Raw genomic sequence first — 26335 nt, forward strand, 5'->3', positions numbered from 1 at the left:
ACCAAACAGTGATGACTCCATCTACATCTCGCTGTCTGATGATGTGGACCAACTTCTATCTACTCATCCCAACTCTCTCTTCCTCATATGTGGTGATTTCAACTGTCATCATGCCAGTTGGCTGGGTGTGGGTACCTCTCTCACCAGCCATGGCTCCTCAGCAAAGGACTTCTGCGACTCACTGGGACTGACACAATCTGTCAATTTCCCGACCCGGATCTCAGTCAACGGAACATCTTCTCTTCTGGACTTGGTTATGACTAACTTCCCTGAAAATGTCTGCTGCTCTTCTTCTGCTCCGATCGGATCATCTGATCATGTCCTTGTTAAAGTGGACATCTCTCTGACCATCCTCAGGGAGCCTGCTCAGCGTCGACGAGTCTGGCATTTCACTCAGGCCAACTGGCACGGTCTTCAAGCAGCCATCAATCATCTGGACTGGTCTCCCATCTCTACCACCTCTGACATCAACTCATCCTGGGAATTCTTCCAAAGTAAATTGCTCTCTCTCATGCACAGATTTATCCCATCTCGTCTTCAGTTGTCATACCCTTCCTCCCGTCCATGGTACACGGAATCTTGTGGTGAGGCTGTTGCCCAGAAACAACTTGCCTTCGTCTCCTGGAAAGCAAATCCAACGGAAGGAAATCTCATTTCCTTTCACAAAGCCCGAAACAAGTGTGTGTCCACCCTCAGGAGAGCCAGGAAACAATATCTCTCCGTTCTCAAGACCGAACTCTCTTATCTGTCTCCCTCTTCCAAATCCTGGTGGCGTCTGGTCAAATCCGTTTCGGGTGTTTGTTCCCCCTCCATCCCCTCCCTTACCTCAAACGGCTACACAGCTGACTCTGCACGTGAAAAAGCTGAATGCCTCAACTCTGTGTTTGCCTCTAAATCTTGTGTCCCAAACCCATCCCTCTCTGTACCCACCATACCCAGTCGTACCCTGCTGCTCCTGGACTCCGTGTCCTTTCCTCCTGACAAGGTGGAAAAGTTTCTGTCAACCCTCGACTCTGATTCTGCAACTGGACCCGACGGCATCAGCCCACGGGTCCTAAAATCCTGCTCTGCTGCTCTATCTCACCCTCTCTCTGTTCTCTTCACCCTCTCTTTTGCTCAAGGTCAACTGCCATCTGCTTGGAAATCAGCCAACATCACCGCTTTGCACAAAAAAGGTGCAAAAACAGATCCTAGCAACTACAGACCAATCAGCCTTCTCCCAATTATCAGCAAAGTCATGGAATCCATCATTGCTTCTGATATGAAATCTTTCCTCTTCTCCAATGGCTTGATCTCTGATCATCAATTTGGTTTCAGACCAGGTCACTCTACTCTGGACATGCTGCTTCTGCTGTCTCAACAATGGATGGAGGTCCTCAATGCCAAACAGGAAATTAGAGCTGTCTCCCTCGACATATCACGTGCCTTCGACACGGTCTGGCACCCCGCTCTGCTCACCAAACTCTCCTCCTTTGGTATCCATGGAAATCTCCACGCATGGCTGGCGGACTTCCTCTCTAGTCGTCGTCAACGTGTGGCCCTGAATGGGTTTCTCTCATCTCCTCTTCCTGTTCAGGCTGGAGTTCCCCAAGGCAGTGTTCTGGGCCCCGTGCTTTTTCTGGTCTTCAGCAATGATCTCTCTGACTCTCTCGAAAATCCTCTCTATCTCTTTGCTGATGACTCCACTCTCTGCCGCTCCATTCCTCTTCCCTCAGATCGGCAGTCTGCTGCCTCCTCACTCTCTGAAGACCTGGACAAAATCACAGACTGGTCAAACAAGTGGAACATGTCTTTCAATCCTGACAAATCTCACACTCTTACTATGTCTCTCCGAAAAGATCGACTGGACAACCCTCCCATCTACTTTCTCAACAATCCTCTCCAAGAAGTTCTGTCGCTCAAGATTTTGGGTCTCACTATCTGCCATGATCTTTCTTGGGAAAACCACATTTCCAAGCTGGCCTCCAAAGCCAGTCGCCGACTGGGCATCCTGCGTCGTGCGAAGTCCTTCCTCGGCACACCTGAGCTCCTCACCACATACAAGGCTTTCATCCGCAGCTCAATGGAATACTGTTCTCCCCTATGGGCCGGTGCTCCTGCCTCACACCTAGCTCGGCTTCACGCTGTTGAAACCAAAGCTTTCAGAATTATTGGAATCTCCCGCGATGAAGCTATCTCTGAGGGCCTTTCACTCACTCACCGCAGGCAGGTAGGTGGTCTTTCTGTCTTCTACCGACTCCTCTCCGGCCTTGCACCCCCAGCTCTCTCTGTGCTCTGTCCCCCAAATATTCCTACAGGTCGCACAAGATCTGCCAGCAACCCTCTGATGGTTAAACTGCCGAAATCTCGGCTCTCCGCTCACCTTCACTCTTTCATTCCTCTTTTCTCCCGCCTCTGGAACAAACTCCCTCACTCCCTTCAATCCCACTCCTCCCTCCAGGTCTTTAAAACAGCTGTTCACCACCATCTCTTATCTTCCCCCATCCAAAACCTTGATCTTTTCTACCCCCGCTAATTCACCCCAGATCCACCTTGTTTGAAATTCCAACTTCTTTCCTGGAAGTCCTGGCAGTGTCCATATGTTTTATACCTCTCCCACTGCCCCCTTCCCACGCCCCCCCCCCCCCCAAAGCCCTCGCCCTCTCTCAGATCTCTCGATGTCTCGATGTCTCTCGGTCCCTGCTCTCAAATGTTGTGTTTGTGTCCTTCCCCCTCTCTCCCCATCTTGTCTACCGCTCCCTATGTTATGTTTTATGTGTCGGTTTGTCTTTCTGTGTGTACATGTGATTAATGTTCGCTCTTTCACGAGCCTCGATATTGTATACAAAAAAAAAAAAAAAAAAAAAAAAAAAAAAAACCTCTCTCACACCTCTGCACGATTATGCCGTTGGTGCCGTGGGTGGTGCCATGACCAGAAAGTGGTCATGTTTCGCATGCAAGTTTCGCACGTGAAAGTTTCGCAAGTTTCGCAAGTTTCGCATGTGAAAAAGCTGAATGCCTCAACTCTGTGTTTGCCTCTAAATCTTGTGTCCCAAACCCATCCCTCTCTGTACCCACCATACCCAGTCGTACCCAGCTGTTCCTGGACTCCGTGTCCTTTCCTCCTGACAAGGTGGAAAAATTTCTGTCAACCCTCGACTCTGATTCTGCAACTGGACCCGACGGCATCAGCCCATGGGTCCTAAAATCCTGCTCTGCCGCTCTATCTCACCCTCTCTCTGTTCTCTTCACCCTCTCTTTTGCTCAAGGTCAACTGCCATCTGCTTGGAAATCAGCCAACATCACCGCTTTGCACAAAAAAGGTGCAAAAACAGATCCTAGCAACTACAGACCAATCAGCCTTCTCCCAATTATCAGCAAAGTCATGGAATCCATCATTGCTTCGGATATTAAATCTTTCCTCTTCTCCAATGGCTTAATCTCTGAGCATCAATTTGGTTTCAGACCAGGTCACTCTACTCTGGACATGCTGCTTCTGCTGTCTCAACAATGGATGGAGGTCCTCAATGCCAAACAGGAAATTAGAGCTGTCTCCCTCGACATATCACGTGCCTTCGATACGGTCTGGCACCCCGCTCTGCTCACCAAACTCTCCTCCTTTGGTATCCATGGAAATCTCCACGCATGGCTGGCTGACTTCCTCTCTAGTCGTCATCAACATGTGGCCCTGAATGGGGTTCTCTCATCTCCTCTTCCTGTTCAGGCTGGAGTTCCCCAAGGCAGTGTTCTGGGCCCTGTGCTTTTTCTGGTCTTCATCAATGATCTCTCTGACTCTCTTGAAAATCCTCTCTATCTCTTTGCTGATGACTCCACTCTCTGCCGCTCCATTCCTCTTCCCTCAGATCGGCAGTCTGCAGCCTCCTCACTCTCTGAAGACTTGGACAAAATCACAGACTGGTCAAACAAGTGGAACATGTCTTTCAATCCTGACAAATCTCACACTCTTACTATGTCTCTCCGAAAAGATCGACTGGACAACCCTCCCATCTACTTTCTCAACAATCCTCTCCAAGTAGTTCTGTCGCTCAAGCTTTTGGGTCTCACTATCTGCCATGATCTTTCTTGGGAAAACCACATTTCCAAGCTGGCCTCCAAAGCCAGTCGCCGACTGGGCATCCTCCGTCGTGCGAAGTCCTTGCTCGGCACACCTGAGCTCCTCACCACATACAAGGCTTTCATCCGCAGCTCAATGGAATACTGTTCTCCCCTATGGGCCGGTGCTCCTGCCTCACACCTAGCTCGGCTTCACGCTGTTGAAACCAAAGCTTTCAGAATTATTGGAATCTCCCGCGATGAAGCTATCTCTGAGGGCCTTCACTCATTCACCGCAGGCAGGTAGGTGGTCTTTCTGTCTTCTACCGACTCCTCTCCGGCCTTGCACCCCCAGCTCTCTCTGTGCTCTGTCCCCCAAATATTCCTACAGGTCGCACAAGATCTGCCAGCAACCCTCTGATGGTTAAACTCCCGAAATCTCGGCTCTCTGCTCACCTTCACTCTTTCATTGCTCTTTTCTCCCACCTCTGGAACAAACTCCCTCACTCCCTTCAATCCCACTCCTCCCTCCAGGTCTTTAAAACAGCTGTTCACCACCATCTCTTATCTTCCCCCATCCAAAACCTTGATCTTTTCTACCCCCGCTAATTCACCCCAGATCCACCTGGTTTGAAATTCCAACTTCTTTCCTGGAAGTCCTGGCCGTGTCTATATGTTTTATACCTCTCCCACCCCCCCTCCCTTCCCATGCCCCTCCCCCCCAAAGCCCTCGCCCTCTCTCAGATCTCTCGATGTCTCTCGGTCCCTGCTCTCAAATGTTGTGTTTGTGTCCTTCCCCCTCTCTCCCCATCTTGTCTACCGCTTCCGATGTTATATGTTTTTGTGTCGGTTTGTCTTTCTGTGTGATTAATGTTCGCTCTTTCACGAGCCTCGATCTTGTACACAAAAAAAGAAAAAAAAAGAGAAAAAAAAGGCGTTTCTTCTCCAAAGTCGATATTATCCCATACCAATGTAGTAAAGGTATTCTACTGGATGTTGGGTGAAGTGAGGAAGGACCTTTGTTGATCTGACTTTCAGCTAATGCTGTGTCCTGCTCCCACACCAAACTATGGGATGTTGAATGTCCAAATCCGTTAGCAAAGTTATCAATCTTGCTGATCCAGTAGTTTGTCGTACAGTCATCGTGAGTGCAGACTGTTTGGGCATCTGTTTTCTTCCTCCAGTTGCACTGTAGATTAGATATTGGGCCAATGTTAAGATGTGACGGTCTTGATGATCTTCAACGGTTACACATCTGTCATCAACGACCTCATCTGATGCCCCCAATCAGCCATGCCAGAAAGTTGTACAGCTCAAGAGGTACCAGGCGTCTTGCAGCAGCTAGAGACAAGTCTTTTCTTGCTGGGGGCCATGCTTTTGTCGGTTCAACCGACAGACAAGATTCCCTTAGATTCCAGGCAGTGAAGTACGCATCCCGTAGTTGATTGGACATTCTTGGCATGCACTTCTGGAAACTCTCATCATCTGTACTCGTCCCTTCACTCTCACTTGATGTCATCTTATCTGTCACTTGGACCGAATCTTTGACATCTTGTATCTCAATAGTCCAGACCATGACTAACTGACTCTTACGCCTGAGAGTTGGTTGGATGTACTGAAGCTGTGGGTATATCTTCTGTAGTCTTTTCTTTAAATTGTAAGACCTGTAGGAAGATGCATGTAGTCCTTGTAACTTAGAAATTAACTTAGCAAACATTCTTGTTCGCATTGACATTCTAAGAATATATTTTCTTTGTATGATTCTACCTTCAATTAGATACTTACAAAATATGTGAAAGGTTTTTTGATACACAACATCTTCTTGTCTTTCTTGTTCCTCTGTCTTCTTGCCGAGCAGCCTGGTCTCATTCCTGTAGCAGCTGGTGTGGTAGCATGCCTCAGAAGCTATAAGATCACTACCCTCCTATAAGCTATAAGATTATAAGTCCTCCTATAAGATTCGGTCCGATAAGCTATAACATTATTGAGCGACAATACATTATTTTTGTTGGGCCCACTTTTAGACCTGAGACACATGATCAATCTCCATCACTCCCCCAGACTTAGTTTACCATACACTACCAACATGACCAATGATATCGATAAGCATACAACAACTTGTTTAGCCTAGCCTAATAAATATATGAGCCAGGGGCAGGGCAATAACATTAAGTTTACATGGTTTATGTTAGATCTAAAGCTTGGCTTTATTTTGCAGCGTTGCCTTTATATAGATTAGAGGTCCAGTGTTAAAGAATGTTTAAAGGCAACTGGGAAGACATACACATACCTTCTTCTTGACTAGTACTAGTAGAGGATTGTTGAGCTAGAGCTCGAGATGCATGTGCTCTCTCTGCTCAACCAAGCTTCGAGACATCAGTGAAACGTTGGTAGCCAAAGGTCTCGATGGTAGCCAAAGTGTAACCACAGTTCGTCTGAAAGATTCGGGTTCGTCTCCAACTCTAAAGCTGACCAAATTCCAGTTTCTTTATTCACATAAATGCCACATATATTCTTCCATCCAGGAGCTCAAGGAAAACGATGAAATAGTGGATTTTGTCGATGAACAGACGTGCATACAACACTCCATCTTGTGGTCTGTACATGCACGTACCGTATATATAACGCGCTATAGCACAATATAACCTCGTCTGTGCTGTATTTTTTCCCCTCGTGCATACTATGTATCAGCGCATGTGATTGGTCAATCAGTGTATACACGTTATTTTTAGACCAATCATGAATACCGTGAGAACATCAACATATTTTACGTCATGTCAAAATGTCCCAGTTTTTTGATAATTTCTCATTCATGTGCAACTTTTGACAAAAAGAACAAGCATTTTCGTGATTCAAATATTTTAATGCATTTTTAAATGTCAAATCTGTGTCGTGCCTCAGAGGAAGTGAATGAAACTGAAAGAAAAACGGGGTCGTCCCACAGCCTTTGTGGGGATGTCAGATGTGCCATTAAAACCATCAAAATATTGTCACCTGGGACGAATACAGACGACAAATGAAGGGAATACAACAAATAATGAATGTATTAAGAATAATTACAAACCAAATAAAATGAATGTGAGGTAAAACTATTTCCTATTTGAGGCGCCTCCACTCAGACACAATTACAGACACGGGGAAAAAAAAAAAAAAAAAAAATGGTTTTGTAATTGGCGGAGACTCAGCTTTGCGGTTCAACCGAGGGCATGTAGACGTTTGGTGGTAGTTGAGTAGGTCCGGTCGGTCGGCAAAAGGACCACATGTCAACGCAAACAAGATGGCACCAAATCTCCACATGAGCACCCCGAGCCACGATGCGGTGGCTGAACGTCCTCCTCTCTTAGCCTCCAGCCAAACAGCACAGCGCGGCCACAGCTCCCCTGAAAAGCACCCAGGCTAGCAACACCTCCCTCTACGATCTCTCCACGTTCCTCCACGCTCTGAAAACTCTTTCCACGATCTCTCCATGCTCTGAAACTCGCTCCACTAGCGGAAACGGCCCGAAGCGCAGCCATCCGCTAGTGCGATCAAGACCAAGAGAGCAATAGCAAGGGAGAGACGTCATCTTCTTCTTTCTCTCGAGTGTTCGACCTCTGACGTCACCCTGACCAATCGCTGAGCTCTATCAACATCACTCCATGTCCTCTGGACCAATCATGACGCTCGGGGCATGGTCTCTCCGTTACAAGTCGTCGGGTGGAGTTTAGTCTCTCGAGAATGTTAATATTACGTCGGTGTTTGTGGCGTGGGCTAAGCCCGATCGGCAAATGCGCTGGGTTTTTGTCGACCCTGACGGTGTAGTGGCTAATTGAGCCCATTGCATGGCTGGCTGAATGAATGTAAAAAAAAAAACACGGGAAAAATCACAAGGGCCAATTACACACTGGGGAATTAATCTTAAGCCCTGTCTAGTTAACACAAAACCACGCCGCTTATGGTGACATGCAAACACTCTTAGTCTTAACCTGAGAGGTTCCCTACTTATTACATCGAGGTTCTTCTTCTTCGTGTCCACGGTCCATGCTAAAACCTATACGATCCTAACTCCACTATGGTATTTCTTCCCTACCCCCACAAACGTAACAATATTAACGACCAGCATTATTAAGATATTCTTGGGGAAACTTTTCAAGATGAAGGAAAGATGTTAAAAATAGAGGAGGTGTGGTAGAGATCTTTCCAACCCTCCTCTCATTTACTGGATCTACGATGGATATGTCTGTGAAGTCTGAACCATTTCGGAACCATTGGTAAACGTTGTTAAATCACTGTTAACGTATTATGTTGCAGGGGAGTCATTTCCTTTATCATTGCATCAGTTTTGCTTCTTAAATCAGAGAACAAGTTTCAAGCAAGCTAGATTTAATGTCATTACATTCTTGTATTATTTTCTCTTTTTAATCTATCAAAGAAGCCTTTTCAATGATGAATTTTATGGATTCCAAGAAAAAAACAACAACAAATACTAGGTGTGTTATAAATTAATATTTTGCAATCCAAGTCTAACTTGCACACTTTTCATGGTAAAAAAAAAAATTTGATTATGGATTTTTGCATTATCCCAGCACCTTCAAATTTAACGAAAATATGTTTTCTTTGAAATAATATTACAGGCCAAAAACTTTGACAGCCTTATTTAAAGCTATGATCTACCAAAGATCTGACATTGAAGGATAAGTACACGTTTTTATGTGCAAGCACATTTTTAAACAACATTTAATTAAATTTTGCATATGCAATCAGCATTGGGAGACACATGAAATATGTAACGATTTTTTGAATTTGACCCTTGGTTCATGCTCCAGGGGGTGGGGACTTACGGTCACAGGGGTCAAAATGCGAAAAAAAAGTTTTAACTCTAAATTTGATATTGGGACATTCCTGGTGGAACTTTTACCATCTTTCAACTTTGCTTTAGTTGGGAAGCAAGGGGATTTGCGATGGCGCAGCATCGACTTCACTCTAATCTAATTAAGTAAAGACTACCTTCGCACACCACCACTTGGTAGATAAATGTTAAACGTTCGGAGAAAGGAAGAAGTGTGGGGTTGCGATGACGATTTATTTTCATCTGACAAAATTCCGAAGCAGATTTGTTGATACATATGCTCCTGAGATGCAAGGTACCCGTTAACAATCCCATGATCGGGTATAATCCCGGGGAGAAGTAGGAAGGCAATACTATGTCTCTGCTCAACAAAGATACTTGTACCAAGAACCAAGTTCCAACATATTGTTTGTCAATATCCCTGATGGTGATGAGTGTTATAAGAAAATTAAATTATTCCCTAAAATAAAACATAAACAAATATTCACTGGTCTACTTAGTGAGTATAATCAAATGCAGTTCCCCTCCCCAATTCCCCTTCCCCAAATTTTCCCTTCCACCACAAGTAGTAGGAAAATGGGGTGTCTTGAATGCGCTGACTAATAGCAAACATAGTGAGTTTGTGTGTCAGTAAAGTGTCAGTGTCAGTGAAAAAATAAAGTGTCAGTGAATGTCTGTTGAACATCTTGAAATCTTGATTATGGGAAGTAATTGGAGGATAAAATCTGGTTGAAAATCCAGTTAGTCAACAATTAACTTAATTTTCTCCATCGACTTCAATGTAAAATTTTTGTGCTTCAAAACCCCCATTTTCCTCCTACTCACGACTAAGTATACAAAACAAAAAACAAGACCGAAATTATAACAGCGGCGTAGCCGGGCTTGGTTGATGATTTAGTTGAATATGGTATAATACTATGAGGTGGGAAGAAAGAAAAAAAGAAAGCCCACGGAGATACCAGTTAGCAAATAATGTAAGTATTAATTTTTTTTTGAAGTATTGTAAGTCTCTAAGCTGTCTGTCACTGTGGAAGTGAAGAGATTGCCTTGAGACACTGGTTTATTCTATATGTTTTGAGCCAACAATGAGCCATACACCGCTTCAATCCAGCAACTTTGCAGTCACGACAAAGGGATTCAGTGTTACAATTATATTTACTATATTATTATTATTATTATTATTAATGTTATTATTATTATTATTATAAAAACGATACTACTGTATTAGAAACCTGGGCTAATTTGTCTGAAGCGGCCTGAAGGTGAGGCATGAAGCCTAAGGCCTATACATACTGTATCATTGGAAGAGCTGCAACGACTATGCTTTCGATATTTTATGATCATTTTAACAATCGGTTTATTTGTGTTTCACACTGAATGAAAAATGTAAAGGTAGAGCATGGCGATTGTGATATATGACAGGTTCGACGATATGTTTCACCTAAACGGCATAGGGATCAAAATGGTGGTGTGTGGAGCCAGCCTTCATACACAGTAATGACATCACATCACGCACCTCATGTAATCACATCCTCAGATCTGATTGGTGTGCATTTGTGAGGGACATACATACATACATATGGACAGACAAACACAGTTCCAGATGGCTTTGCCCTATGGGCTACGCCGTAAAAAAAAATTTTTTTAAGGCCTTGTGGCGGTATGCTCTCTACTGTGTGCCGTTCTAGTTAGATATACATCACTTATATGTTTAGTTAGACACCGCCCACCTATACCAAGGTTTGTATCTAAAATTACCATCCCTTTTGACCCCATTTTTACTTGTGCCCTCTTTATTCCGTCATTTATGTGCTTTTAAGAGTCTGACAGGCCATCAGGCACAGGTTTTTGCTGTTAAACTATGTCAGACACCACTAGGCTACATTACCTCAGAGCTTCCGGGTGAGATGTCGTGGAGGAGTCGTCCCACCCACCAGGCCGAGCGGTGGCCAATCGTGAGTGAGAGGGGGGCGGGGGGAGTGGGGTGTGGAGTGCCATCCATTCCATTACGTGCGCCATAAAGGTGGGGGCAATGAAGGAAGTGGGAGGAAAAACCTGGGAGCCATGAGATGAAGGTTGCGTCTGGCTGAGTTGCAGTAGGAAAGCCATGCCCCCACCCAGCTGGAGCCGTGTCTCTCACTCTTTCTCCTCAGCCAATGGCACAAGACGTCCACACTTTTTGAGCTACCAACACTGCATGGCCCCATCCTCCAGACTTTCTCAGGTTTGCCTGCAACTCTCTCCTGTCTTGTCAAACCCACTATTGTCTATCTATTTCAGTGTGTCTGACTGGGCCCTAATGACTTACATCATTGAGGTCTCTGTTAGTTTGTTTGGTTTGTGGGACTGTTTCAGTAAGGTTTAAGGGGTTGTTACCATTTATCTCTGTATCAGGGGTGAATTCTGGCTGTTGTGGTTCCTCTTTAGTGATTAAGAAAGACCCATTGACGGATAATTAGCAGCGGCACATAATGCTGCATATGCAGACCACGTTGTGCGTCAAGACGTGCGATGCCTCATCGGCATAACGCTGTGCCGATTTAGGCTTCCAATCCACATGATATCGTGGCATTAGACACGTACACCAACAGGAAAGACCCCAAAATGGTTGACTGTTACTGTCACATTGAGGTGACTCGCTGTATTCGAACCAGGCAAATGGGACGACCACAATAATACTATGCAATATCAGTTACCACAACAATACTATACACTCTTTAGGAATAGGATGGGGCTTACAATGTATGTAAGAACTAGAACGGGCACTCGATAGACCTCAATTTTTTGAGATATGTTGCTCACAGAAAAACAGACAGACACAGACAGACAGGGATGAAAACACAACCTCCATCCACCTTGGTGGCGGAAGTAATTTTGGGGTACATACCTGGTCACAGGAGTGCAGAACAAAAATGACAGCCAAAACACCTGTGGAAGGGTAGCGGCCTATTCTCTCCTCCCAGTTGTTGTGTACATAGTGAATGAAGGCTGGATTGTAGACAATCACCTGCGGAGACAACCATTCAATTTTCAAAAAATTATAATCATGTACAATCAAAGCAGACTCTTCCACAATGATGAAAAATATAGTGGCAGTGAAAAAAAAAAACATGATCAACCCTTCCTTCCCTTCCCTTCCCTCCCCCCCCCACCCCCCCTCACACCTCCACTCCCACCAGCTTACATCATGCAGAAAAAAAAAGTTTTGACAAATATGAGCTGCCTTTCACAAAAGCAAAACGTTTTTGTGAGCACTCTGCAACAAGATGATGCATTTCACTCAAAATTCCAGTAGGAAACATTGTCGTGTCGACAGGTCTGACAACGTCATCTGTTGAACCAGGAGCTTTTGCTACTCGTCGAGTTTACCAAATTCACACTGCGTTCAATTAACCGTTCTTTACCATTACAAAACCTCAAGGAAAGCACCGATTTGTGGCTGAATTTGGTGACGTAACGTGGAGGCAAGAGGTGGGGATATGCTTCTAATAATTAAAATGGTGTTTATTAGCAACGAGCTGAAGTGCCCCACATTGCCCCGGGCGAGGTGGTGTGTGAGGGGGACAAGGGGCTGGGGTGGAGAGAATTGGTGGGGGGGAGGTGGGGAGGGGAGGAGTGGTTAAGAGGCAGGGGAAGTGGGGAGAGAGGGTGGAGGGGCGAAAGGGGGAGGGAGGGTGGAGGACAAATAGGACAAGAGAGTGCTTTAACCTCAGCATTGCCCTGGTAAAAAAATAAAATTGTAATGCCTTCTGCGACCACCACCAGGTAGTGCTACGCAGTACACATTTACATGGAGAATTTACGCCCGCCTGGTACCCCCACATGCCCGCGTCATACAACGTTGTATTTGTTAGTATGTTACCACCACACAAAGTTGTATTTGTACCCTGAGTTTGGAGTTTGTAACTTAAAAGATGTGGCAGCACATAGAACACGTACACACAAACAAAGAGAGATTTTTGCCTTTCGTAGATAGAGATGAAATACAGGGATAAGGGTATACAGGACCTAAAATAAATACCGTGACATTCCATAACAATGGGGGAACGAGTTAAGGCTTGAACAACAGCAGTTTGACAAATGGCGTTCTCAAAAAAGTAGTGTTTTTTGTCATCACTCAGTTTTGCCAATGCGGAATCTCAAAGACTGCTTGGCTTTCCAAGATGTTTTTGCATAATAGTAGTTAGTAGTGTACTTGCACTGGAGGACTAAAGCACCTGATATTTGATGTGTCCTTGACCTACTTTGTTTGCATTGTGACCTCATTAATAAACACGTTTTTGATAGTAACTTGAATATTGTTTCCTCCGATATTCATAATGCTGAGTTTTGTGGATAGATTAATTGTTGACGGAGACACATTTTCCGAATTTACACTCAATCCCTAAATGTTGAAGATCAAGGTTATATGATAAAATACAGTCACGTGAAAAAGAAAGTACACCCCATGTAAAGTTTTGACTTTTTCAACATATTTCAACATACAGCTATTTAATCTCCATTTTAACAATATTGACAGATAAAGGTGATATAATATAACAAATATCACGAAACATTTACATTTTGTAGTCCATTGTATAATAGGGTGCATCAAACGCCCTTAGGTTCTTGGATTTTAATGTCTATTCTCTCAAATGTTACACTTGTTGGTAGAAGTATGTATGCAAAAAATAAATGAAATCAGAGGTGGTCCTGGGTGGCCACCGGCCACTTTTATATATTTAGGGCCATTTTCGGGGCCGCACTATGTAAAAATGTTTGATTTTGTTATTTTACACCCAAACCTAGTCATGTTTGGTATCAAATTGAAGGTCTTGATGAGAGGAATACAAATATAACAATTTTATGCAAAAAACGATGGTTTGATAATTAGTTTGTATTTTTACATGAATGAAATCGGAGGTCTAATCGTGGGTCCCATACTAGTAGTCTAATAATATCCTTTATTTTCTTTCAGATGGCAGATAAGAAGACCAGATTAGCAAGTGCCATTTTTGGTCTTGGCAATGCTTTTACAGAAGCAGATGGTACATTGACAGGAGTCCGCCTCCCAACTTGCCGGCAGGTTCTTCGATGCGTGATGTGGTACATCCAGAAAGAAATATGTGAAGGCAAACAAACTCAGCCACTGAAATGGAAATCTGCCAGCATCGTCCTTATCCAGCTGAAAAAATTCTACACTAAAGCAAATATTCCTATGCTTTCAGACCATCAATGCTGCAAACTAATACTTGACCTTCTTAATGACAATAACAAATTGCGTCAAATACCTGTTTCTCGCCGAGAATCTCCAAGCACTTTGGCTAAGTTGCAAACCATGAATGAACGTCTTGATAAGACCTTTGGTGTATGGACAAAAGATGCAATGACAAACATTAAGAATGAGGAAGATAGAGTATTTTTAGAGTCAATGAAATCTGACAGAGTAGCCTCATTTGGTGGTGTTGACAAGAAGAAAGTTGATAAAGATCATAGAAAAGAAAAACGCCTCTTAGCGGAAGCTTCAAGACGAGAACGTCATGAATCATCCAGTGTACAAGAGATGACAATTAGTTCTGTATGCTCTGATGATAGTGACTGCAGATAGCAGTGATGACTGCTATTTAGTGATGACTCCATCTACATCTCGCTGTCTGATGATATGGACCAACTTCTATCTACTCATCCCAACTCTCTCTTCCTCATATGTGGTGATTTCAACTGTCATCATGCCAGTTGGCTGGGTGTGGGTACCTCTCTCACCAGCCATGGCTCCTCAGCAAAGGACTTCTGCGACTCACTGGGACTGACACAATCTGTCAATTTCCCGACCCGGATCTCAGTCAACGGAACATCTTCTCTTCTGGACTTGGTTATGACTAACTTCCCTGAAAATGTCTGCTGCTCTTCTTCTGCTCCGATCGGATCATCTGATCATGTCCTTGTTAAAGTGGACATCTCTCTGACCATCCTCAGGGAGCCTGCTCAGCGTCGACGAGTCTGGCATTTCACTCAGGCCAACTGGCACGGTCTTCAAGCAGCCATCAATCATCTGGACTGGTCTCCCATCTCTACCACCTCTGACATCAACTCATCCTGGGAATTCTTCCAAAGTAAATTGCTCTCTCTCATGCACAGATTTATCCCATCTCGTCTTCAGTTGTCATACCCTTCCTCCCGTCCATGGTACACGGAATCTTGTGGTGAGGCTGTTGCCCAGAAACAACTTGCCTTCGTCTCCTGGAAAGCAAATCCAACGGAAGGAAATCTCATTTCCTTTCACAAAGCCCGAAACAAGTGTGTGTCCACCCTCAGGAGAGCCAGGAAACAATATCTCTCCGTTCTCAAGACCGAACTCTCTTATCTGTCTCCCTCTTCCAAATCCTGGTGGCGTCTGGTCAAATCCGTTTCTGGTGTTTGTTCCCCCTCCATCCCCTCCCTTACCTCAAACGGCTACACAGCTGACTCCGCACGTGAAAAAGCTGAATGCCTCAACTCTGTGTTTGCCTCTAAATCTTGTGTCCCAAACCCATCCCTCTCTGTACCCACCATACCCAGTCGTACCCTGCTGCTCCTGGACTCCGTGTCCTTTCCTCCTGACAAGGTGGAAAAGTTTCTGTCAACCCTCGACTCTGATTCTGCAACTGGACCCGACGGCATCAGCCCACGGGTCCTAAAATCCTGCTCTGCTGCTCTATCTCACCCTCTCTCTGTTCTCTTCACCCTCTCTTTTGCTCAAGGTCAACTGCCATCTGCTTGGAAATCAGCCAACATCACCGCTTTGCACAAAAAAGGTGCAAAAACAGATCCTAGCAACTACAGACCAATCAGCCTTCTCCCAATTATCAGCAAAGTCATGGAATCCATCATTGCTTCTGATATGAAATCTTTCCTCTTCTCCAATGGCTTGATCTCTGATCATCAATTTGGTTTCAGACCAGGTCACTCTACTCTGGACATGCTGCTTCTGCTGTCTCAACAATGGATGGAGGTCCTCAATGCCAAACAGGAAATTAGAGCTGTCTCCCTCGACATATCACGTGCCTTCGACACGGTCTGGCACCCCGCTCTGCTCACCAAACTCTCCTCCTTTGGTATCCATGGAAATCTCCACGCATGGCTGGCGGACTTCCTCTCTAGTCGTCGTCAACGTGTGGCCCTGAATGGGTTTCTCTCATCTCCTCTTCCTGTTCAGGCTGGAGTTCCCCAAGGCAGTGTTCTGGGCCCCGTGCTTTTTCTGGTCTTCATCAATGATCTCTCTGACTCTCTCGAAAATCCTCTCTATCTCTTTGCTGATGACTCCACTCTCTGCCGCTCCATTCCTCTTCCCTCAGATCGGCAGTCTGCTGCCTCCTCACTCTCTGAAGACCTGGACAAAATCACAGACTGGTCAAACAAGTGGAACATGTCTTTCAATCCTGACAAATCTCACACTCTTACTATGTCTCTCCGAAAAGATCGACTGGACAACCCTCCCATCTACTTTCTCAACAATCCTCTCCAAGAAGTTCTGTCGCTCAAGATTTTGGGTCTCACTATCTGCCATGATCTTTCTTGGGAAAACCACATTTCCAAGCTGGCCTCCAAAGCCAGTCGCCGACTGGGCATCCTCCGTCGTGCGAAGTCCTTCCTCGGCACACCTGAGCTCCTCACCACATACAAGGCTTTCATCCGCAGCTCAATGGAATACTGTTCTCCCCTATGGGCCGGTGCTCCTGCCTCACACCTAGCTCGGCTTCACGCTGTTGAAACCAAAGCTTTCAGAATTATTGGAATCTCCCGCGATGAAGCTATCTCTGAGGGCCTTTCACTCACTCACCGCAGGCAGGTAGGTGGTCTTTCTGTCTTCTACCGACTCCTCTCCGGCCTTGCACCCCCAGCTCTCTCTGTGCTCTGTCCCCCAAATATTCCTACAGGTCGCACAAGATCTGCCAGCAACCCTCTGATGGTTAAACTGCCGAAATCTCGGCTCTCCGCTCACCTTCACTCTTTCATTCCTCTTTTCTCCCGCCTCTGGAACAAACTCCCTCACTCCCTTCAATCCCACTCCTCCCTCCAGGTCTTTAAAACAGCTGTTCACCACCATCTCTTATCTTCCCCCATCCAAAACCTTGATATTTTCTACCCCCGCTAATTCACCCCAGATCCACCTTGTTTGAAATTCCAACTTCTTTCCTGGAAGTCCTGGCAGTGTCCATATGTTTTATACCTCTCCCACTGCCCCCTTCCCACGCCCCCCCCCCCCCAAAGCCCTCGCCCTCTCTCAGATCTCTCGATGTCTCCATGTCTCTCGGTCCCTGCTCTCAAATGTTGTGTTTGTGTCCTTCCCCCTCTCTCCCCATCTTATCTACCGCTCCCTATGTTATATGTTTTATGTGTCGGTTTGTCTTTCTGTGTGATTAATGTTCGCTCTTTCACGAGCCTCGATCTTGTATACAAAAAAAAAAAAAAAAAAAAAAAAAAAAAAGCTTGGAAGAAACTGAAGAAGAGGCGATTCCAGAGTTTCAAAGGAAGCGTAGTCACCACAGATCAACATATGCAGGTACATCTGCCTTTATTCCTCATGATATTCTGAAAAGACATTCAGTTGTGTCTGTTGCTACTCGACTAAACATAACTCCTGTTCAACAGGTTGCGCTCACCAAAGCTGTAATTCAAGAGGCAGGAGGTGATCCACGTCGTGTGGCCAAGTCGTACTCAACTGCTGATAAGGCTCGACGATCAATAACAAGTGCTATCGCCAAAGATATTCAAGAAAATTGGATCGCCCCAACAGCTGCAACACTTCACTGGGATGGCAAGCAGATACCAACGCTCACAAACAAGAATGTCAAGGAAGAAAGATTGCCAGTGTTGGTTGGGAATGCCACTGATGTAAAGCTACTGGGGGTGGCTAGATATCCTCCTGGAAGTGATAGGTCATCAGGTGACATCATTGCCGAGCACACTTACACGTATCTACATTCATGGAAGTGCAAACAATCAGTTGTCAACTTATGTTTTGACACAACAGCATCAAACACTGGACACGTTACAGCTGCCTGTGTTACCATTCAATCAAAACTGGACCGTGCTCTTCTGTGGTGTGCATGTCGCCATCATGTTGGAGAGGTAATCCTGGATCATGTGTTTGACGTTCTCAAAATTGAGGCATCAAAGTCTCCAGAAGTATCTTTGTTCCAAAAATTCCAGAAGAATTGGGAACGCATATCGCATGCAAAGAATGAAAGTTTAACCAAAATTGACATTTCCATGTACAATGACTATGCACAACAGCTGCTTTTATCCTGCAAAAACAAGGTTTTAAGCACAATCCGCACAAGCGCTTCATACTGTAGGGAAGACTACAAGGAAATGGCACAACTCTGCCAGGTAGTCCTCGATGATGATGTCACAAAACAAGGAACACTCCACAGACCAGGGGCCATGCATAAAGCAAGGTGGATGTCAAAGATTCTTTATTCCATCAAAATATGCCTACTTGAAGAGCAAATTTCTCTACTACCTCGAGGAACTGTAACAACACAACATCAACAGAAAAAACTGAAGGAGTTTGTTGTTTTTGTTGTTTATATTTATTGTGATTGGTGGCTCATATGTCAGTCTGCTTCAAATGCCCCATGGTTTGATTTGTGCTTTTACAAGACTCTGCTCAACTATAAAGCTGTCAACTCAACCATTTCAGTCAGCGCTGTGAAAGCCTTTGATAGACATTTGTGGTATTTAACCCCAGAACTGGTTGTTTTGGCACTGTTCAGCAATGCAATTCCTCAAAAGGATCGTCGTGCCCTTGCAGATGTGTTACTGGCCATACAACCAGATGAAATGCCAAGCACTCCAAAACACCGCTACGGTTCTGGATATGGCAAACCGTCATTTCCAAAAATTACAGAAGCGACAACCCTGGCTGATCTTGTGAACGAGGACTCGTGGTTTACAGTAAACCTTCTTCACCTAGATATGACCTTCCTAACAGAGGATGTTGACACTTGGCAGAACAATGAGCACTTCAAGGCAGCCAAGTCCATTGTGGATGGGCTTAATGTTGTGAATGACCCTGCGGAGAGAGCAGTAAAGCTCGCAACTGATTTTGTCTCAACTGCAAGAAGAGAAGACCACTTCCAAAATCTTCTTCAAGTGGTTGAATGTGACCGCAAAGCGAGGCCAAATTTGCGGAAACGAGCAAAGTTGGAGTAGTGACATTGGCGTTGTGCTTAATACATTTTCAAACTTTTAATCAATGAAAGTACAATACTACAACACTGTACTACAACTTTGTAATATGAAGAACGATTTTGGTTAATTTTACATTGACATGTAAGGTTGTTTTAACTGTTTGATATTAGGCATTTAGTAAAAGTAGGACTTTACTTTTGTATATAGGTATAATGGTTAATTTTACATTATCTTGTAGTTAATTTTACATTATCTTGTAAAGTAGTTTAGCTGTGGCCCTAAATGGCCCTAAATATATAAAAGTGGCCGGTGGCCACCCAGGACCACCTCTGATTTCATCTATTTTTTGCATACATACTTCTACCAACAAGTGTAACATTTGAGGGAATAGACATTAAAATACAACAACTTTTTGAAAATCATGGGGCGTTTGATGCACCCTATTGTATAATTTAAATAAACATAAATGCAAATTTCGTATGTGGAAAAAGTAAGTACACCCTTCGCTCTAATAGGTGGTATTGCCCCCTTTGGCAGAGACAAGCTCAAGTAGGCGTTTCTTATAACTGTCTACCAGTCTCTGACATCGACTGGGAGAAATTTTTGCCCACTCCTCCATGCAGAATTCTTTCAGCTGTGTGATGTTTGAGGGGTTTCTTGCATGCACAGCTCGTTTCAAATCCCCCCACAACATCTCGATGGGATTTAGATCCGGGCTTTGACTTGGCCATTCCAGAACCCTCCATTTCTTTTTTTCAGCCATTCCTTGGTGGATTTACTGGTATGTTTTGGGTCATTGTCATGTTGCAAGGTTCACCTTCGGTTGAGCTTCAACTTTCCGACAGATGGCCTCACATCATCCTCAAGCACCCTCTGGTACAATGAAGAATTCTTAGTGGATTGATTATATGATTGTGAGCTGCCCAGGCCCTGATGCAGTAAAGCTGCCCCAAACCATAATATTTCCACCACGATGCTTTACAGTTGGTATCAGATTCTTGTGGTCAAATGCTGGCTTTGGTTTTCGCCAAACATGTCTTCTGGTATTGTGGCCAAATAGCTCTACCTTTGACTCATCTGTCTAGAGCACATTGTTCCAGAAGTGCTGGTCTCATTGGCAAACTTTAGTCTTGCCCTGATGTTCTTTCTGGACAGCAAAGGTTTCCTCCTGGCACACCTCCCATGTAGATCAAATTTGTGCAGCCTCTTTCTAATGGTAGACTCATGCACTTTGACATCAACAGTGGCAAGAGCTACCTGTGGATCCCGTGATGACATTCTGGGGTTCTTAGAGACTTCTTTCAGCATCTTGCGGTCTGCTCTCGGGCTGAACTTGCTGGGGCAGCCTGGCCTGAACAAGTTGGCAGTTGTTTGGAATCTTCTTCACTTGTAGATCATCTTCCGGACAGTCGAATGATTGATTTCAAATTGTTTGGAGATCTTTTAAAATCCCTTCCCAGACTCGTGGGCATCTATAACCTTCTTCTGAAGGCCTCAGAGAGCTCTTTTGATCTCGGAATGGTGACGCCGCACACTTCAACAACAAAGAGCAAACCAAACTAAATGTCTGAGGTTTAAATAAGACAGGTTCCTCAAAGATCCTCTAACGATGTTCTAATCATTTGCACCTTAGCTGGTGCACCTGATTCTAATTTTAGGTATTTGAAGTAGTGATAAATGTCGGGGTGTACTTACTTTTTCCACATGCGAAATTTGCATTTATGTTTATTTAAATTATACAATGGACTACAAAATGTAAATGTTTCATGATATTTGTTATGTTATATCACCTTTATCTATCAATATTGTTGAAATGAAGATCAAATAGCTGTATGTTGAAATATGTTGAAAAAGTCAAAACTTTACATGGGGTGCACTTACTTTTTCACGTGACTCTGTGGCTATCATTGGATGGGCCCTGCCAAGGGTATGTCACGGGCGATCACAGATATTCAGTTACCTCTGCTAATGAAGGTGGATGGAGGTTATGTTTTCATCTCTGTTTGTCTGGCTGTATGTCTGTCCGTGAGCAGGATTCGGCCGAAACTTGATGCGCAGGTTGGGTGTGTGAGAAACCAAGCTGGTTAGATTTTGGTTAAAGTATGGATGCAGAACGGATGCCGGTTAAAGTACGGATGCAGAACGGATGCCGGTTAAAGTACGGATGCAGAACGGATGCCGGTTAAAGTACGGATGCAGAACGGATGCCGGTTAAAGTACGGATGCAGAACGGATGCCGGTTAAAGTACGGATGCAGAACAGATGCCGGTTAAAGTACGGATGCCGGCCTTGGGCTACAAAACGTAAACTGTTTAGCCTGGTGGAGGAATGCTCCTGCTTCCTTAATTGGGCTGCACCATCACTCTACAATCTACGCATCACACACGAAATTCCTCGTGTGCAATTCTTGTTTGTGAAGATGCAATCTGTGGCGACCTGTGTGGGTTCGGTTTTATTTCCCTGTTTGTGTCCTTCTGTTTAGCTTTCACTGTTTCAAATTGCTCGTCCTGTCCACCTTAGTTCCCCATACTCTTCATAGATAAACCCTAAAAAGGTAAGAAAACGTCTTCCATCCATCTGTCTCCTGTGCGTGTGCCGTCAATTTCAGTTCATTTGGGTGACCTTGGGGAACGGAAAAGAGTGGATTAATTTCGCTGAATGCAGCAGTAAGTGAACGTTTCCGAAATTCACAGAGACATTCAGAAGACCTCCGGTGCAGAGGCAAACACGTTTGTGATGACCCCAGACGTGACAATATATTATGAGACAGAAAGCTTAGCTTTTGGTGTTTCACCTTTTTCCTTTCTGTGGAGATAATAGTCTTCTCTTTGTTGGACATTCTGCAAACAAAAGCACATTCTCAATCTTACATTTCATACAAGGCTGGTTTGTGACAACAATTGTTATGAGTATTAATGATGTTCATGTCATCTCAATAAGTACCACATTCGGTATGGGGGCCCCGTCATATATATATATATATATCTGTGCAGTGTCTGTCTTGTGTTGTGTTGTCTTGTCTTGTCGTGTCACTGAACTACTCCCTCAAACTTTTGTGAAATCGTACCAAACTTCTGGTATGCACATATCTCTCCCGTCGGTATGTCCTAAGGGTATTTATTAGAAAACATTTCCAATTGTTTTTTTTTTTCGGAATCTTTTCGGGAATTTATTTTTTTCAACTTAAGTTTTCAACTTCAATTGTTTATAACATGTAATATCACGTATATTACAAATACATTTGTGCAAAATAATTGTTTGTATTATGATTGGTTTAAACCGTGACAAAACGGCAACGCGGGTACAGTCTTTTATCTATATATTGTTACGGACGCGGTTAAGATGTTACTTTGGGCCGAGCGGATGGTCAACCGCGACCGTTACAGAATCCCCGATTGGCCCGACTCCCCCAACGTTGACCAGATCGCACCACAGATATTCAATTTGGAAACCTCTAAAGCGACCGAAAGAGAAGGAAGAGAGAAGAAGACAGAGTACGGAGGAATAACAGGATTTATTATACACACAAGCAAAAAGAAGGAGCGATCAAAGTTATTTACAAGCAATGGATGGAAGAAGCAGTCACACAGTGAATCGTTAGCTTATACTAGTCAATTTACTTAACCCCAGGACAACGATTAGGACAGGCGACGTTCACACTTACACGGGGGATATTGCAGGCAGGTATGGCTTGAGGATGGATGGTTGTTTTGGGAGGCAATGGAGGGTCCAGCGTGGATTGCTGCCTGGCGCGTCCTTTTCGTGGCCTGCGGCCCCTTAGCTGCCCCCTTAGCTGCAGCGCAGCTGGTCGCACGATGGCTCGCACACACCTGCTCGTTCAGGCGTCTTCCTTCTCCCCAGCAACAACGAGCGACAGCAAGTAAGAGGACGGGGTCAGAGCAAGAGCGTGGAGTGCGTCCCGCGGCGGCTTATATTGGTTTCTCACCGAACCTTCGCGCACTTTCTCGGGGGTTCCCGCTCCGCCCTCTCTTAGCCAAACCCCTTGTTCTGGGTTGGATGAGCGGGGCCGACTTACTCCTCCCCCCCTATGACGAGGGGGGCGACCCGTCTTCTCTAGCCACTCCCCTTGTTCGTAATGGCCGCAAATGGCGAAAACCGGTCAGCAGCTGCAGGTAAGGCGCCGTCACGTTGCACAGCAGTTCAGTACTGCAATAAACGGTTGCTGTCAAAGCTCAAGTGGGGGAATCCCTGGCACTTGAGCTGCCATGGATCATCGGAGGGGCCTACGCTTTATTTCGTTTGATGCAATGCAGAGTCAATCTAGTGGGAAACACATATTTAGCCTACATAGAATAAGGAAATAAACTATTTAAAAATATATATCGTGGCCTGTGTGTAAGTTTCATGGAATTAACTAGGAGGACGGCTGCGACCATTATTTACATTACGAGGGTGTTACACACAACAAAACCATACTTTTCACATTCGTTACACTTTCTCCAAAATTGTTACACTTCTCAAAACCGTTACCCTTCTCAAAACCGTTACACTTCTCAAATTCGTTACAATATATACACATCTGGGCAGTGTCTGTGTTGTCACTTAACGACTCCCTCAAACTTTTGTTTCCATGGTTGTGAAGTGTTTTTAATAACGTTGTGGTGGTTTTGAATCACGTGATGGTGAGGTATTTTGAATTACGTGGTGGTGAGGTATTTATAATTATGTGGTGGTGAGGTGTTTTTAATTATGTGGTGGTGAGGTGTTTTTAAATCACATGGTGGTGAGGTGTTTTGAATTACGTCGTGGTGAGGTGTTTTGAATTACGTGGTGGTGAGGTATTTATAATTACGTGGTGGTGAGGTGTTTTTAATTACGTGGTGGTGAGGTGTTTTTAATTATGTGGTGGTGAGGTGTTTTTAATTATGTGGTGGTGAGGTGTTTTGAATTAGTTGGTGATGAGGTGTTTTGAATTACGTGGTGGTGAGGTATTTTGAATTACTTGGTGGTGAGGTGTTTTTAAATGACATGGTGGTGAGGTGTTTTTAATTTCGTGGCTGTGAGGTGTTTTTATTACATGTTTTATGGCTGTGAGGTGTTTTCAATTTCGTGGTGGTGAGGTGTTTTGAATTACTTGGTGGTGAGGTGTTTTTAATTTCGTGGTGGTGAGGTGTTTTTATTGCGTGTTTTATGGCTGTGAGGTGTTTTAAATTACTTGGTGGTGAGGTGTTTTGAATTACTTGGTGGTGAGATGTTTTGAATTACGTGGTGGTGAGGTGTAATCGTCCCAAACTTCCAGTCTGCACCGACCCCTCCCCTATGCTATGTGCTGAGGGATTCTTTCTTGAAAAAAAAAACATTCAACCTGAATCTTCAACCTAAATTGCTTATAAAAATGTAATATCACAAACACAACAAATACATTTGTGCAAAATAATTGTTTTTTGGTGTAAATCATGACAACACAGCAACTCAGGTACAGTTATTATCCTCAGCTAAAATAAGCCCATTCCTCAGAAACGACGCTTGTTGAGGCGAGCGAAGCGAGCCGAGCCAAGCTAGTATATATATACAGTATATATATACACAAAGAATTAAGTTAAGCACCCCTACACAACGAATTAAGGTAAGCACCCCCTAATATATATTCTTTGTGTATAATGTATATGTATACATTGGCATATATTCTAAGGTATGTGAGATCAAATAATGATTGGTATGACATTAGTTATTGACGTTATTGACGTTATTGACGTCACTTACACGTTATTGACATTACACGTTATTGACGTTATTGACGTTATTGACGTTATTGACGCAAAGATCGCTAGAGGTCTTCTCAGAACAATGACTGTACGTTAGAAAACATAAACGTCATCCACACTGTCCGTGATGGACCTATAGCTCCATACTTAAATTGAGGTGAAAATATGCCTAAAATTCCCAAAAAATTTCACCTTAAATTATGCAGAATAAAATATTGAAAACGGCATGATTGTTATGTTTTTATGTGACCATAATATCACTTCTCCAGAAAATATAGCAATATCATGGGTATATTACACTGTTTTGACGACAACAAACTTGTAATGTGCGAGGTTGTAAAAAAACGGGGGGGGGGTGCTTAACTTAATTCTTTGTGTATATATACACACACACATATATACAGACTTGGCATTTAATATGGAATATTTTTTTTGTGGGGGTGAACTTACTTTTCAAGATGTCTTAGAACCAAAAGTTCATTGGAATTATGTTGAAATTATTCTAGATTTTGTTAATGTGACCTTTAAAAGAAACAAAAACCACATTTGACATTTCGAAACAAATAAATTGATCCTTGAAAGTGATGTAAACTGATATCGAACTCAATTCATGGACAGTAGTGTTAAACTTCTGTACGTTTTCCAGAAGTATCTCTTTATTTTGCACATTAGCCAATTTTTTTGTTAACAAAAACAAAAGTTAAATTACGACTGGGATTACGGACAGTAAAATTACAGTTCAGTACTTCGTGTAACCCCCACGAGCATTCAGGAGAGCACATACACGTTGAGGCATGCTGTTCACGAGATTTGCCAAGGTTTGGACAGGAATCGCTTGCTATGCAGTGACAATAGTCTGCTGCAATTCACGCACAGAGGTCGGTGGCTGGTCCAAGTGGTCGATTTGACGCGTTAATTCTGCCCACAAGTTCTCTATCGGATTCATATCTGGGGACATGGCAGGCCACTCCATATGCTCGACACCACGGTCAGCAAGAAAGTGTTGGATCATGCGAGCACGATGAGGCCGTGCATTGTCATCTTGGAAGACAAAGTTTCCTCGAAAGGCTGCACGAGCAAATGGAAGCAATGTTTCTTCCAGAATGGCCCTGTACTTGAACTGGTTCAAGTTTCCATTCAGAACAACCAGGTCAGTTTTGCCCCCTGCATGAAAAGCAGCCCAAACGGTCACCCCACCACCTCCAGCCTGGACTCTTGGCACTATACGATCTTTGTTGTAGGCTTCATGCACTTGTCTGCGCACTCGGACGCAGCCATCTTGACAATAGACCAGAAATCTAGACTCGTCACTGAAGATCACGTGATTCCAGTGTCCTGGCTGCCATTGACAGTGCTCTCTGGCCCACTGCAATCGGCGCTGGCGGTGTTGTCTGCTCAGGCGTGGCTTTCTCAGGGGACGCCTGGCACGATAGCCTGCTTGAACCAGTCGTTGGTTGACTAGCCTTCTGGATACAGGCACATTTGTCAGTTGTTGCCACTCAGCCCTAAGCCGATTAGCTGACTTGGTATGGCCATTGCGGACTAACCGGTGCAGCTGGCGATCATCCCTCCTTGTGGTTCTGCGGGGATGTCC

General features: G+C 44.2%; 1 protein-coding gene across 1 annotated transcript in view; it reads right to left on the reverse strand.

Annotated features, from left to right (window-relative positions):
* Nucleotides 1-26335, reverse strand: part of LOC137417136 (CMP-N-acetylneuraminate-beta-galactosamide-alpha-2,3-sialyltransferase 1-like) — a 114364-nt gene that overhangs the window by 7808 nt on the left and 80221 nt on the right. Inside the window, exons 5-6 of the mRNA XM_068102917.2 lie at nt 21810-21855; nt 11748-11867 (exon numbers count right to left, since the gene is read on the reverse strand). Coding sequence (XP_067959018.2) covers nt 11748-11867; nt 21810-21855 — 166 coding nt within the window. The remainder of the gene's footprint in view (nt 1-11747; nt 11868-21809; nt 21856-26335) is intronic.

The sequence above is a fragment of the Myxine glutinosa genome, chromosome 3 (genome assembly GCF_964187855.1).
Source record: "Myxine glutinosa chromosome 3, kmMyxGlut1.1, whole genome shotgun sequence".
Classification (NCBI taxonomy): Eukaryota; Metazoa; Chordata; class Myxini; order Myxiniformes; family Myxinidae; genus Myxine; species Myxine glutinosa.